Below are 14,253 nucleotides of genomic sequence, written 5' to 3' on the forward strand. Positions count from 1 at the left end.
TTAATCACAGTTCGTCGGCCCTACATTTAAAATTATAATCAACAATTATGAAAACGCGCCTGATTCCTTGAAAAATTAGATACGAAAACGATTCGTTTTCATTACCTACTATCAAGTCCTGACAGTCTGACACTGTACTAGAATTAGCTATTCCCATCTCCTTTCGACTCTTAGTACATAGATGTAGTACAATATCTCGAGAGAGCAATCGAACCAAATCGCTTAGAACTACTCCGAATAGCTTCGATTGACTTGACGGACCCGCCGAATGCCAACCGAATCAAACGGTGTGGACCCGGTAAACGATTCTTTGAATGACCTAATGGGTGACGAGAGTGAGATGGGAGCAAACAATGCATAGACTCTATAACTCTATTACGTCCTAGTGTGTTAAAATTGCTAAAAGACTGAACTACCTAGTAAATCTGTACGATTGTACCAGTTGGGAGCGACTCGTTTAGTGAACGAGCACGCACAACTCTATACTCCTTACTTCCATATCTGATCATTATTATGTAGAAACCTGGAGAAACGTATACATAACTAATTGTCGAACTTATTTTTACATTTTATAGCTCTCACATTAGTAAATTAGCTCGTAACATCTCAGCTATATTAACGTAAATAAATAATAGTGAAATCCCTAACTGTGCAACATTTTTCATAATAAAATATAAAGTCTGCTCCCATTGTTGTTGTACAAGCATAACTGGAACTGACGGAGCATAACTCGGATACATACATAATGTAAATCCTCTTTCTGCCAGTCGTTTTTGGGCACTAACAAAAATGAACAGAAGAAAATATTTACCCTTATAATTATTAACGTATAACTTAACTTCGTCGTGGTGCCACGAAAAATAATACATGTGTCGTTGCTTTGCTGGACTTTAATTGATAGTACACGACCGACGTACGCGATTATTGTCTGACTCATGTAGCAGGGTCTATAAACTACGAGTGACATGGTTAACATCTTGTTGATAAACCTCTCTTGGTACATTTAACGTTAATAAATCGATGAGTCAAATGCATTGAAGCATTGTAGTTGTTTGGCCGATCATCTATTTACATACCTTTAGTGCGCTACACTATGAGACGTCTGGCAACAACGAGACTAATTGTGATGCTAATAAATATTCATTCTCACCTGAAACTAATAAACGTGAGCGTATCATCTTCAGTACATACCTACAGCTACTAATAAACCGTCTAGTGTGTCAATTTAACTATCTGATGCCCGTTACCCAGATCTCTGTTACGTTCAATTTTAGAGACCAGACTGTTTTGTTTTCGTGTAGCTCAAGTATTTTGTCGCTCGCAAGAGATTTAGAGAAGCGTTGAAACCGTACGACGTGAAAGATGTGATAGAACAGTACTCTTCAGGGCACGCAGACCTTCTAAACCGAACAAAGAACCTGCAGTACAGGTGAGAGGCCTCCGCCTGGCGCGGGGCGCGGGCCGGGCGCCGGGATGCAGCGCCGCCGTCAATCAGAGCCAGGCTCCCGCTCCTGGCCCGCCTCCCCGCCGGCTGGCTGTCGCGTTTTTGCTTACTAGTCATTGCCATTTGCCACCGTTAAATTACAATCAATGTCTTTGTTTGAGAAAACCACATTCATATAACTCATGATGAGTTGGCATTAACTGGTGGCAGGCTAATACTAAATTTAATATTTTGAATTTGTAGCTAGCGTAGATTCATGTTTTATATTGCTTTGGTGTGTAGGTTGGTATGTAAATAGTGTAGCACTCATTCATGGTGTAGGTTTAAAAAATCGGAAAATATAAGGTATTAAAAGCTAATAAAAGATAGTACTTATATCAATTAATAAATATGTTTCAAATGAAAGATAATAATGAAATGAAACACGCGTGCTGCTTTTGGATCCTATATACGGCTCTCGTGCTACGGAACCACACGTAGCGCAGTCTACGACTGGTGTCGTTATTACCTACTTAATTATTAAGTGCTGTATACTCGTAATTTATGAGTGTTATGTTACGGTACTAAGAATGAAACATTCAATGATTTAGTAAATACATCAATACGCAAAATATCGTTAGTACCTATTCTCAGAAAACCGTCAATTTAAAAAGAAAATTTTGCTCAAAGCTGACAACAATATGATACCTACTCGAAATCGGAAAACATTTAAAGCTTTGTGAAGAACTACAAGTATAAACGTATTCCTGCATACGCTGCATGCAATTTTATTATTTTCCACTTACTTTCAAATTACCTTTCTTTCAAACTTTGAAGATTTCTGCACGTATAAATAGATAAGTGGAAATGTATTTAACTATATATTGCATCTATAAACATCTGTACTTAAAATTTTGAGATATTTACGATAGAGCAAAATCGTTGAAAAACACTTTTCTTGAATGGGGATCCGTTTAACTTATTCTATGTTGTTATTCACTCAAATGTAGTCCCATAGACACCCTTTGGATACGGAACCCAGTAGCCTTCCAGTAGCTGTTCGCTTTTTCTACAATGTGGCCAAATTTAAAATCGTACCAACTAATTCGGTCCGTTATGTAATATTTGTAAAATGGCCACCCCATTCTAACTAACCCGGTAGCCGGTGAAATTACTTGCTCTTGAGGTGTCCCATCTTAGGCCTCTAGGTTGGCAACGCATCTGCAATCCCCCTGGTGTTGCAGGTGTCTATGGGCGGTGGTGATCTCTTACCATCAGGAGACCCACTTGCTCGTTTGCCATCCATTTGAATAAAAATAAAATAAATAACCGCAAAATGCTCTCATTAAAATATTTGAAATATCTTTACATCGTATTAAGAACAATGTTTTGCTAGAATTCAATTTATACCTAGTTAGGTAAGTACCTTACCTTCCTTAAAAAGTTTCGATTAGAAATCTTAGCTCAGAAAAAAAAAGCTTTATCATAATGAAATTGAACGGTATATTCGGTGGAACGTGAGACTTCATGAGCTTTCCTTTCATTGCTTCTGTGTTTATGATTCATCTTCCTTTTAAATATTGACTACATCGCACGGCATCCAAGCACCGCATTACATTCCATTTGGAGCCTGCATTTGTGTGCCTTAAGCATTATTAAGTTCTGCACTATGCATGCTTATTTCTAACAACATATTTTGGATTCTTTGTGTATTTAAATTTGACTTTTTCAGTATTTTCTAGAGATTTTTCATGGTTCACTCATTTTCTCATGTTAAGTATTATTATTGTCAGATTAATGCTCAACTTTTAATTCTATTTTTTTTCTTAGTCGTACTGATATACCTAGTATGAAATTATTGTATTTGTGTACATTATATATACTAGTTCCGTCCTAATTGGTACCACAATATTACTCGCGGAGAGGAAGACAGCCGACGAAATTACAGGCACAAGAACCATTTCATCTTAGCTAGCCCTAGTTGACAACACATGGCGATCCCTCTGGTGTTTCGACAGTACATAAGCAGTGATGGATGATCGATTTCCTTGGTTGTTGTTGTTGTATAAAAAAGTAATTAAAAGAGGTATTTCCTTGAACTTCATTTATGAGTCAAACAAATAGGATTATTTCCTTAACCCTGAGATACACGAGATGATAAAATATTTCATGGTTTAACGGGCACTAAAAATGAATAATGTGTGTACACAGAAGTCAAACTAGCGTTTCATTTACTAGATTAACTGCTGCTTAGGTAGTTAATGTTTCAAGAACGACTTTATTTAAAAGTTTATGTCCTTTTGACTATTTACAATATAGTGATTAACTTTTCGATCTCAATTTAAGTAACTCCAGAGAGTAATTTATTTTTTCAATAAACCGCAGATTAGATCAAATACTTGGCAAGCAAGGATCTAAAGCGAAAGACGTCTACGCATCCAAAATCAGCCTAGCTTCCAGAGTAGTTAAAATTGAAAGACAAGTAAGTGGTCGATCTTAATTCATTATAGGAATTTAATTTAATGTATATTTTAATATCGATTTAATTATTTCAGGTAGATGATATAGAAAGTAAGTTGGATCATTTGTTAGAATTGTATGAAGAGGACAGAAGGCCCACGAGAAGGATAGTGGGTATCGGGGCGGGCGGGGGCAGCGGGGAGGGCGGAGCGGCCGCGGGCGAGGGCGTGCTGGCGCTGCGCACGCGGCCAGCGCTGGCCGACAAGCAGTGCTCGGAGCCCAGCTCGCCCGTGTCGCGCAGCTGCGAGCCCGCGCCAGCGCCCGCGCCCGCGCCGCCCGCGCACCACATGCTCAAGCGCCCCATGAACAGGGGCTACTCTGATCTTGGAACAAGATTTATGAGGAAAAAAGTTATCGTCAGGTAAATCAACCGCCTAAATTTTTTATTTTTAAATACGATTTTTAACACAGTGGCGTGGCGCCATAGCTATATACTCGTTTCCCATTGGGCTGTCTGATTATTTGCGTCAGTGATGATAACTATGGCAAAGTTTGTATACCGGGAGGTTTTGGTTTTGTCTCCAAAGACACATCTAACTTCCGCTTCTCTCCCTATCCGGGTTCCCTAATCAACTTGTTTACTCCACGCCACGGTACCTATAGACGTGGTTATTTGAATCTAAAGATTAAATTCTAAAATAAATATCATGGGACACTTGACACCTATTGACCTAGTCCCAAACTAAGCAAAGCTTGTACTATGGATACTAGGCAACCTATAAATACATACTTAAATAATTAATAATATACTAATAATTCTCAAGAAAACTTAGCCGTTATAGTTTTCCTTGAAATTTGGCTCCGGAACCCTAAAAAAATGTGTTATTCTAGATGTCTACACGCCAAATATCCAAATCCGTTCAGCTGCTTTAGCGTGAAGGAGAAACAATAAAAGCACACACGCACACATATACTCGCACGCATTTACTCGTATAGTGTTAGTAGGATAAATTACCTACCTATTATGATATTCATCAACTGGTATAATTTCAAATAATGGTACCTACAATTTCAGGACTTCATCGCATCGCAACGGGGTGTCGCCGAGAGACGACGAGGTAGTAATCGTAGTGCCGACCGACCGCGAGGACACGCCGCCGCGCCTCGCCACCGACAGCTCTGGTCAGTACAATGCTCAGCTGCGCTCCCGGTCTACATTTTTTAAATGTTGCCATCTTTTGTACGTGTCAAACGGCGCAGCTTTTAACAACCTTCTTTATCTAATGGTTACATCGCTAGCGGCAGCCCCTTGGAACAATTGCACGTCCGCCTGACATTTGACATCAATATTATTTATTGAACGGCCTGCACCACCACCCGACTCACCTTATCTGATATTATTGACATTAAAACGATCATATCGTTTCGCTTTGACAGTTACGTTGGCACTAATAGGCGTGGACACAACACGTATCTGCACTATTAACGCTTGTACTTAGGTACTTATGTTCATTTGACTAATTAACTAGTAAAACCAAGTAGAGTTAAAAATACAGAAAAAGAACGGAACGAAATAAAGTTCTTAAATTATGTACTAGCTACAGCAGTTCCTAGTAGCTTGGTAGATACTTGTTGCAAGTCCTTATTGATGACATGATGTAGTGCACAAATTCATAATTAACCAATTAAACATCGTTGCCATAGGTATAAATATGAGAATGTTACAAAATTGCAGCATCTTATGAAGACTATTCATCATCGACTTCTCTCTGACCGACAACTTGGGAGAGCCCCATTGTACTCGGCCACCGCCGGCTGCGTGAGTCCTGACCCTTTCCCTTTCGATGTGGAATGTGTATGATAGTGTCTCCCCCTCCCTCACTCGCTCCCGCTCTTGAATGTACCTAATGAAGGTGTTGTACAGTCAGCTGCCGAGAATAGGTACCCCTCTTTAACGGCGGTATCCATACTTACCGCCGTTACAGGGGGTACCCTTTCTCTGCATCTAACTGTACCATGATTTACGTCATTTATATATACTTACCCTGTTTTATTGTTTACAAAATTTGTCCATTGTCTTTTATAGATAGATCCCTATGTAATATTATCTCTTATTTCTTTATCCCACTTTTCTATGTTACCTAATTTGTAGAAAATTAACATTTTTGTTTAAAAGAGATTTGCGAGATACCAGAAGGTAAGATAATTCCTGATACACAAAAAACATGCATATATGTATCTAATAGGACACACATATCTCAGTCGTAGTTTCTTACAAATTTCATGTTTTGTTGGGTGTCGAGTCAAAGGCTCTTTATTGTGACGTTTGCTCTTTTGTTTAATTTTCTGTCACCTGCAAACCCTTTTAATACATATTTCAGCATGTTATGTGATGTAGAGATTAGTCTTTATTTAGCAGTGAAAAGGTCCAAATCGACTTAAATGTACATAATAGTAATTGCAACATTTAAATAAATATACGAGTACTTATACCGACATTTAAAGGAATGGACCATGGATCGTTATCAAAAACAAATCTTCTTATTACTAAGATAGGTAGGTAGGTATGTACTTACCTTCTACCTTGTAGTAGGAGGAACGAATTTTCGCGTCGCTTAATAAGATGAAACCCATAATATTCTAAGATTGAAACTCATTTCATAAAACTCAGGGACGGGAACAATGTTGAAAATGTATTAGCAAACTGCCGCAAACATTTAATGAGCTACCTGGCCGAATGAATAGCTCTCGAATATCTAAGTTATGAAATAAATTCTGGGATTTTGACATAAACAAATAAAGCAGTTTTGCTTACTAATTTTCATCTATTAGGATGTTAGAAAATAATTCAACAGGTTTTTATTTTTACAAGTTTTGTCAGTTTTACAAGTCAATTTACTGTAGGTCTGCATGGCTCCGATATTCCTGTAGGTACGTCGCAATGTTATTAGTCGTAAGTCATTTAATGCTTGAAATAAAGCTATTATTATTATTAGGGGCTGTTTCACCATCCATTGATTGGCGTTAACCGACGGTTAAATGTGATGCCGTCTCCGTCTATTCGAACAAAACAAATAGAGACGGCATCACACCTAACCGCCAGTTAACACTAATCAATGGATGGTGAAACAGCCCCTTAGTCTATTTTCCAAAATGACGTACAGTCACCAGCACCAATATCTGACACAACAAGCGTGCATAAATATCTGATTTCTAGGTAAGATTGTTTTTTTGGAATCTTTTTGTATTTTTTATTTCAATTAAAAAAAATTGTTACTTTTACGGCCATCCCGTAAAACCTATATCGAAAATACAAACTGAAATATAGATGCACAGAAAAACCAGAAAAATAAGACCAGCGCTGGGAATCGAACCCAGGTCCTCGGCATTCCGTGCCGTGTGCTATACCGCTACACCACCGCTGGACAACGATACAGATACGAATTTCTCCTATGCACCTCATATCTCAGCTTGTGTTGTTTCTTATTTAGCCACTTAAGCAGCGACACTAGCGACATCTATGCCGTAGCACTCATCGAGAAACTTTTCGGCACTCCATGGGCCGGAAGCACGTGTCAGAGATTTTTGCACGCTCCGCTGTGGCAGATATTAATGCTGGTGACTGTACCTAAACCCTGAGTTTCACTTGCTGTTTGTAACCTATTTCTGGGAAAGCTTTTTAGATACTTGTGGATATTTTGAATGTTTATACTGCAGCAGGAGATCCCAAACACAGATAATAGGTACTTGTGGTGTAGGTAGGTACAAGTACCTATTATAATATTGTGCCTTAGGTTAGTTTATATAAAATATTCGGTGTGGTTATACAAGTGACATAAATTATAAGTATAAAACAAAACTGGAAGATACACCCCAGGCTAAAAGTATGGAAACAATAGTTATTTGTGCAACAAGAGAGCAAAATTGTTTTTTGTTGCGAGTGTTGATTTTGAATCCCAAGTAAGCGAAGGATTCTATAATTGAATCCCGAGCGTAGCGAGTGGTTCTAGGTTAGAATCCTGAGAGCAGCAAGGGATTCAAACACACGAGATGCAAAAAAACTTTGGTCTCGTATGACACATACAATTTTTCACCTCAGCAGCGAGAATATAATTTAAATGTAACATAAGAATAAAACTACATATATACCTACCTGATTACAAAACAAACACAAATAATAATAATCACATTTAAAACCTTTACTCAAAAATGATACGTACAGTCGCGAGTAGGTACATCTTTGAAAAGTCACCAGAAAGTTAAGAATGGCAAACATTGTTCAAAAGCGGCAAGTAGAGAGGTTTCGAATTCGGAACGAAAAATTGACCAGCAGGTACAATACGAATCTAATCTCATACTCATAACATAAGCTCAAAATATTAGAACTACAATTTGACATAATAATTTAGTTTATGGTAGGTAGGTTTTTTTTTATTTACCCCAACTTGCCAGGGGCGCTATCACTTTTAATACTTTTATGACAAACAACACTTGAAATAAATGAAAAATGCTCAATTTAGGGCTAAACATAGGTAACTAGGAAAATATAATATTCTTTGTTTACAAAATATGGATACTAAATGTTATTTTTGAACTATTATTGATTAGTAACTGAATAAAAATGTTGCGAAATAATTTCAGAGTAATGTTGATAATACTGTATTTATTCAAAATAGTGGTAAAGGAATCCTAAATTTAAAAATTTAACTGACAAAGGAAGGTCATTAAACTGTATTATTATGAATTTCAAAGCAATTTAAAAGCATCCATAAGCCATAGGTAAGTGTGTTTTTATGAGCCATAGTCATGGAATTTTTCCCGGACTTATTATATGTATATCATTGTTTTCGTGTTTTTGGTCAAATAAAAGTACAGGAGTAGAAAAAAAACACAGTTTTATATTGTCATAATATAAGCTTGTTTCCATACTTTTGGCTTGGGTTTTACGTATTAAATTTATAGCTGATAATAGAAAAAGTGCTATTACAATAGCTACCTACTCTATTTTGTGCTATTTTGAAAGCAGTCCAGCTCGACTTAATAGAGTTTTTCATATAACACTTTGAGAAATTGAAGAATGAAAAGAAATAAATTGTGAATGAAATGATGTTTATCCATAATACTTATTCTTTAACTAGTGTATGTACCTACACTTCGCTAATTGCAGTCGCGATGAATAGCTAGGATATACTACATGTACATATATATGTAAATTTAGAAGGTATAGGCGTATAAAAAAATATAAGACGCCCTATAAACTAACCTAAATATTATCGTGCCTTTGACTTTATTTTATCTTTGATGAGTTTTTCACTCTTTTATTAGATTAACTCAATTATCTGGAAGAGATCCTTTTTAGGGATGAGTTGGCATTTGTGCCGTAATTACTCTGCAATGGTGATTTTTTGTGATTTTAAAATGTTTAAAATGGTCATGGGCATTTTCATTAAAACATGTAGGTACCTAGCAACGGCGTAAAGTTAAAAGTTGTCAATTTTGTGACGATTTCCCCTACAGTTAATATGGAATAAAACGTCACAAAACTGACAATATTTAACTTTTCCATGTTTTAGTAAAAATTACCCAATAAAGAGTAGCCACAAGGAAAAAAATTTAAAAGCTTTTTACCCTGGATTGTTTGTTTACACATCAATTTTACATCGGATTACAATACAAGTAGTCGGTACATACTAAAGCTTTTTTAAAAGAAAAATAATAAAATCTTTAATCCAACAATATATAAATAAAACTCGCGTCGAAATAAATATTTTACCTAACAATCTATCTATGGTCCTCAATCAAATCGGTTCGTTCGAATACGTGATATTAATCGTAATTGAGTATATCAATACGAACATTCCATTCCGCGCCTTGTTCCTACTTGGCAGGGTGCCTAAAGTGAGCCTATTTATAAATCTGTTGTTATGGTGCATATACTATGATGTATCTAATGCGGACGCTGACGTGTAATTGCAGAGGTTTGCGCGAGCTGCTCAGTGGAAGTGGAAACTGAAGCGGAGGCGGGCGCGTCCGGCAGCTCGGGCTCCGCGTCGTGGTGCGAGGGCGAGGCGGATGCGGAGGCGGAGGGCGAGGCGGGCGAGGAGCGCGGCTACGGCTCGGGCGACTCGCTGGCCGAGGACGCGGCGCTGCTGGGCGCGCGCGCGCCGGCCGCCCTCGCGCCGCGCCTGGCGCGCGCGCAGCGCCGCGACGTCGCCGTCGACCTGCATCTGCTGCGCCCTGACGTCTGAACCACACCCTCTACTATCAGTGCAACGGTCCTCTCTCACCATTCACTCGTAAACGACGACCTTCTTAATATGTACCGTTCACTGAATATTTGATATTCTCTGATCGAGTATGACAGTAAAAACTGTCCAAGCGATCACGAAATTTCGTTGATAATAATAGGTGCTTATAATACGAGTCGAGACAGCAATCGTAATATGCTTAACTTTAAGTGTGATTGAGTAGTTAATGATTGAAGCAATCAAAGTGTGACTATTGAAACAATAATACAATTATACAACGAGTAGATAGCTATGCGGGGCCGGGGGGACCGCGGCGCCCGCACCGCGCCGGGCTCGCGAGCCGTCGGCGGCCTGGCTCTATCACATTCCGGCGTGCCATGCCGCACAATTCCGCCGACGGCCGTGCAAATTTAATTTAAAGCTTTTAGTACGGGCTTCTTTTGTATTTCTTTACGTGATGCACTTATTTAGCTTAAATTGTAATTATTGCAAATGCCTAAGGTGGAGTTTTGCTGGTGCGCGTATTCGCGCTTGCGCCTCGGCGCATTAATGCAGCACCGTGCCATCGATTTTATTCGCTTATCTCTATTAAGTCGCGATTGAATAAGAACGAGCACAAGTAGGTAAAAAATACGCTTAACTTCTTTGTTTCCTATTGCTTTCAAAATAATATACATATTAGGTTTTAAGGGAAATAAGACATTTTACAGAATTTTATCAATAAGATGAGTGAAAGCTTAGCTTTTAATTTTATTAAATATACTAAGTTGTACATAAATTAGTATATAAGACAAATTAATTACAGCTGTAGTAAATATCTGTTGACGATTGACCGTAGTAAAAACGATTGGTACGTTAAGAACCTATTTAAGTAATAAATCGGATCGAAAATTTATTAACAAAGAAACTGGTAGATCACGCTATTGCTCCAAGCGGTAGGCAATAACACTGATAAAATTAATGTTAATTTCAGTAAGTCAGGATGTCACGGAACCTTTCGGTGTTAATCCAGTGTTAGTATTTCAGTGAACACCGAGACCACATATAAGTTTTATTAAAGTTGATAAATATTACGTCCAGCAGACTGTGCAGTATTATACTATAATCAAGAGATTTTTTGTACCTAGTTGAACGTTGGTTATACTTCGTTTTTTAGGGTTCCGGAGCCAAAATGGCAAAAACGGAAACCTTATAGTTTCGCCATGTCTGTCTGTCTGCCTGTCTGTCCGTCCGTCCGTCCGCGGCTTTTCTCAGGGACTATCAATGCTAGAAAGCTGTAATTTTGCAAAGGATATATATGTAAACTATGCCGACAAAATGGTACAACAAAAATTAAAAAAAAATTTTAGGGTACCTCCCATAGACGTAAAGTGGGGGTGATTTTTTTTTGTCATCCAACCATATAGTGTGGCGTATCGTTGGATAGGTCTTTTAAAACCATTAGGGGTTTGCTGATTCATTGATTTTTTTCCGATAAGTATATTCAACTTGAAAGTGAAATTTTCATTAAAATCGGGATCCCAAAAAAAAAATCTAAACCGATACGTGGGTGGAATAATTTGAAAAAAAATTGCATTATAAAGAAGGTAAGCCATCTTGACGTGTCTTTTTATTGTAAAACACTTTTGTAAAATAAGTCACAGCAAATAGGTACTCGTATGTAGAGCTTTTGGTACCATGAGTAATAGTAACTGTTTTTGTAAAACATTTTTCAATAAAAAGACTTGTCAAGATTGTAACCCTTTGTCTAATGCTAAAAAAGCGAAGTATAGGACTGAAACATTTAAAACTGATCTTTTTATGATCCATGATTAAAAATCGACATAAGTAGTTACTTTCCTATTTTTTTTTACTAGCCATAAGCGTCTGATCTAATAACAACTCCCGGGAGGTTTAAAAATGTGACCTATGCTTATGCTATGACCTAAATACTTATTTAATTGATGGGGCCATTCCTTAAACAATAAATTTAAATTAATCAACTATTGAAATTCTTTTAGTAACGTGTTTGATTAATGATTATTTTTTAAATTAAGTGGCATAATCGAACATCCAGTCAGAAAATTAGTATTTAATCCAAAAGTTGTTAACGACATATTAGGTACCTTACCTATTGCTGGGTTAAAATATTTCAATAGAAGCCATTGCCTAGTCAGTAAAATAAACTGTGATAGATCATAAGTTTTATCTTGGAGTTATGTACTTAAAAGTTAGTTTTAATTTAATTTATCTTCGCAAACTTGTGTACCTATGTAGGTACTTACGTAATAGTACCTACGCCCTATGTGTCTAGTGTACATAGATATTTATTGGTTTCTAAATTCTGGATAATATTTTTTGAATATCGCATCTTATAAATAAAATACACAACGCAATAAACTGATTGAACATGTATCAAAATCCTCTAAAATTTTATAAATGAGTAATGGTTCTCATTGATGCCTACTTAGATACTTGCACTTGCAGAGATGACCTATCTTTTACTCAGCCAGTGTGTAGTTACGGATTTTTTATAATAATGATGTTCCCAATTACCTTCAGGTTTACCTACAATAGGTACCAAAATTTACATACCTAGGTATTTATAAAAAAAAATACAATGAACGATTCTCTAAGCATGTGTTATGTTGAATATTTCTACTACGATAGTTAGTACATACTCGTACAATGGACCCATTATAGACTATTAATGGCACCAACCTTTAATGACAATCCTATTCTTGAACCAATTTTTAAACTTTTGGATACATCTTGATAAAAGCAGGGTAAAATTGCCTGTCATTCAGAATAATACATTAAGATTTTAATGTTTATAATGTACTTGTATAGGTCACCCTTTAAAACTTAAAGTAACAATCTTTAAGCACACTGCAGCCGAAGCGGTACAAATATTATAGGGTAGGTACTTACCTTCCTAAATTATTACCTACCTTACGACCCTAAGCTACCTAGTTCTGCATTAAAACTTACAATGGGACCTATTGATGCCTATACCTACTTAAAGATTATCCGTATCCTTTTAGTATAAAATAAATTATTCCGAATCGCCATATTGTCTGGTATGTACTTACTTACCTACTGCTCTAGGCTAAATTAAGAGCAGAAACCATAAAGCCCTATTTAGAAATTGCGAGAACTCGCATGCAAGTTTCACTACATTGCGGTATTTGTTTAATCAAGTGAATTCATTATCTATCAATAGTCCGCAATGTAACACAACCCGCATGCAAGTTCTAGCATCGTCTAAATGGGGCTTAGAGATTGTAAATATGTCGCACGCGGCCAGTATAATTTACTAAGAGATTTTACAGTTTTATCAGCAACAGTACCATAAGAGGTGACAGCACATTAATAGTACATTGTGTCTTAAGGGCGGTAAATAAGGAATTACGAACGAGAGTCTATTAGAAGCCCGAAGTCGAAGACTGAGGGCTTTAATGAGTAGATGTTGGTAATTCTAGTACCGCCCGTGCGACATGCAATGTTTTTCATCACATTTGCGAGTAAAATTTTATATTTGTAAAAGAAAAAATATAATTGTTCCAAATATTGGCGATACCTTAGGCTGCGCTCTTGGCAGCGCCGCCCTCCCCCTCCCTCGGCATGCGCCGCAACGTGCTTGTGCATGTGGTGGTCCATGTAGTCCTGCAGCAAGAGCGCGCGCACGGCGCAGCGCCATCAGTACGGGCACGGACTCATTTACCGACCTTGGGCTTCATGACAAGAAAATTTGTACGCGCAATGACTCATTTACCGACCACGGGTTTCATGACAAGCACATTAAGGTCGAGGGTTTTATTTGGGGGGTTGCAACCAAGGTAGCCTGCATGTTACGACACTGTTTACTAGCAAGTGTGATAAAAAATAAGAAACTACCTACTCGCTTTGCCAAGCAAGCCTGGAAGCATTCTGCGACTTGCAGTATCGGGCTCATAGGCAGTCTAGACTTAAGGTTCGTCTGTAATCTGAACAAACCGCAAGACAGCGAACTTATCCAGTGTGACAAAGCGTTACTCCCACTATGTTGCTAGCTGTGTATTATAAGGTAAATAAAAATAAAGAATGTAAGTACATCTCTTAGTAAATTATCGTAAGTAGGTACCTACCCAGTCTACCTACTTA

At 37.5% G+C, this 14,253-nt stretch overlaps 1 protein-coding gene across 8 annotated transcripts in view; it reads left to right on the forward strand.

Annotated features, from left to right (window-relative positions):
* The window catches only part of KCNQ (KCNQ potassium channel), a 108,084-nt gene extending 93,837 nt beyond the window's left edge, over nucleotides 1-14,247 (forward strand). For 5 of the 8 annotated variants that reach the window (XM_074102108.1, XM_074102111.1, XM_074102110.1 and 2 more), the window contains 5 exons: nucleotides 1,302-1,429; nucleotides 3,809-3,905; nucleotides 3,979-4,304; nucleotides 4,959-5,065; nucleotides 9,860-14,247. In XM_074102108.1, coding sequence (XP_073958209.1) covers nucleotides 1,302-1,429; nucleotides 3,809-3,905; nucleotides 3,979-4,304; nucleotides 4,959-5,065; nucleotides 9,860-10,131 — 930 coding nt within the window. In that variant the 3' untranslated portion in view covers nucleotides 10,132-14,247. Of the gene's footprint in view, nucleotides 1-1,301; nucleotides 1,430-3,808; nucleotides 3,906-3,978; nucleotides 4,305-4,958; nucleotides 5,066-5,618; nucleotides 5,703-9,859 lie in introns of all 8 variants that reach the window. The other 3 variants (XM_074102109.1, XM_074102112.1, XM_074102114.1) reach the window with 2 other exon arrangements.
* Nucleotides 14,248-14,253: the final 6 nt, after the last annotated feature.

This window comes from Choristoneura fumiferana, chromosome 18 (genome assembly GCF_025370935.1).
Source record: "Choristoneura fumiferana chromosome 18, NRCan_CFum_1, whole genome shotgun sequence".
Taxonomy (NCBI): domain Eukaryota; kingdom Metazoa; phylum Arthropoda; class Insecta; order Lepidoptera; family Tortricidae; genus Choristoneura; species Choristoneura fumiferana.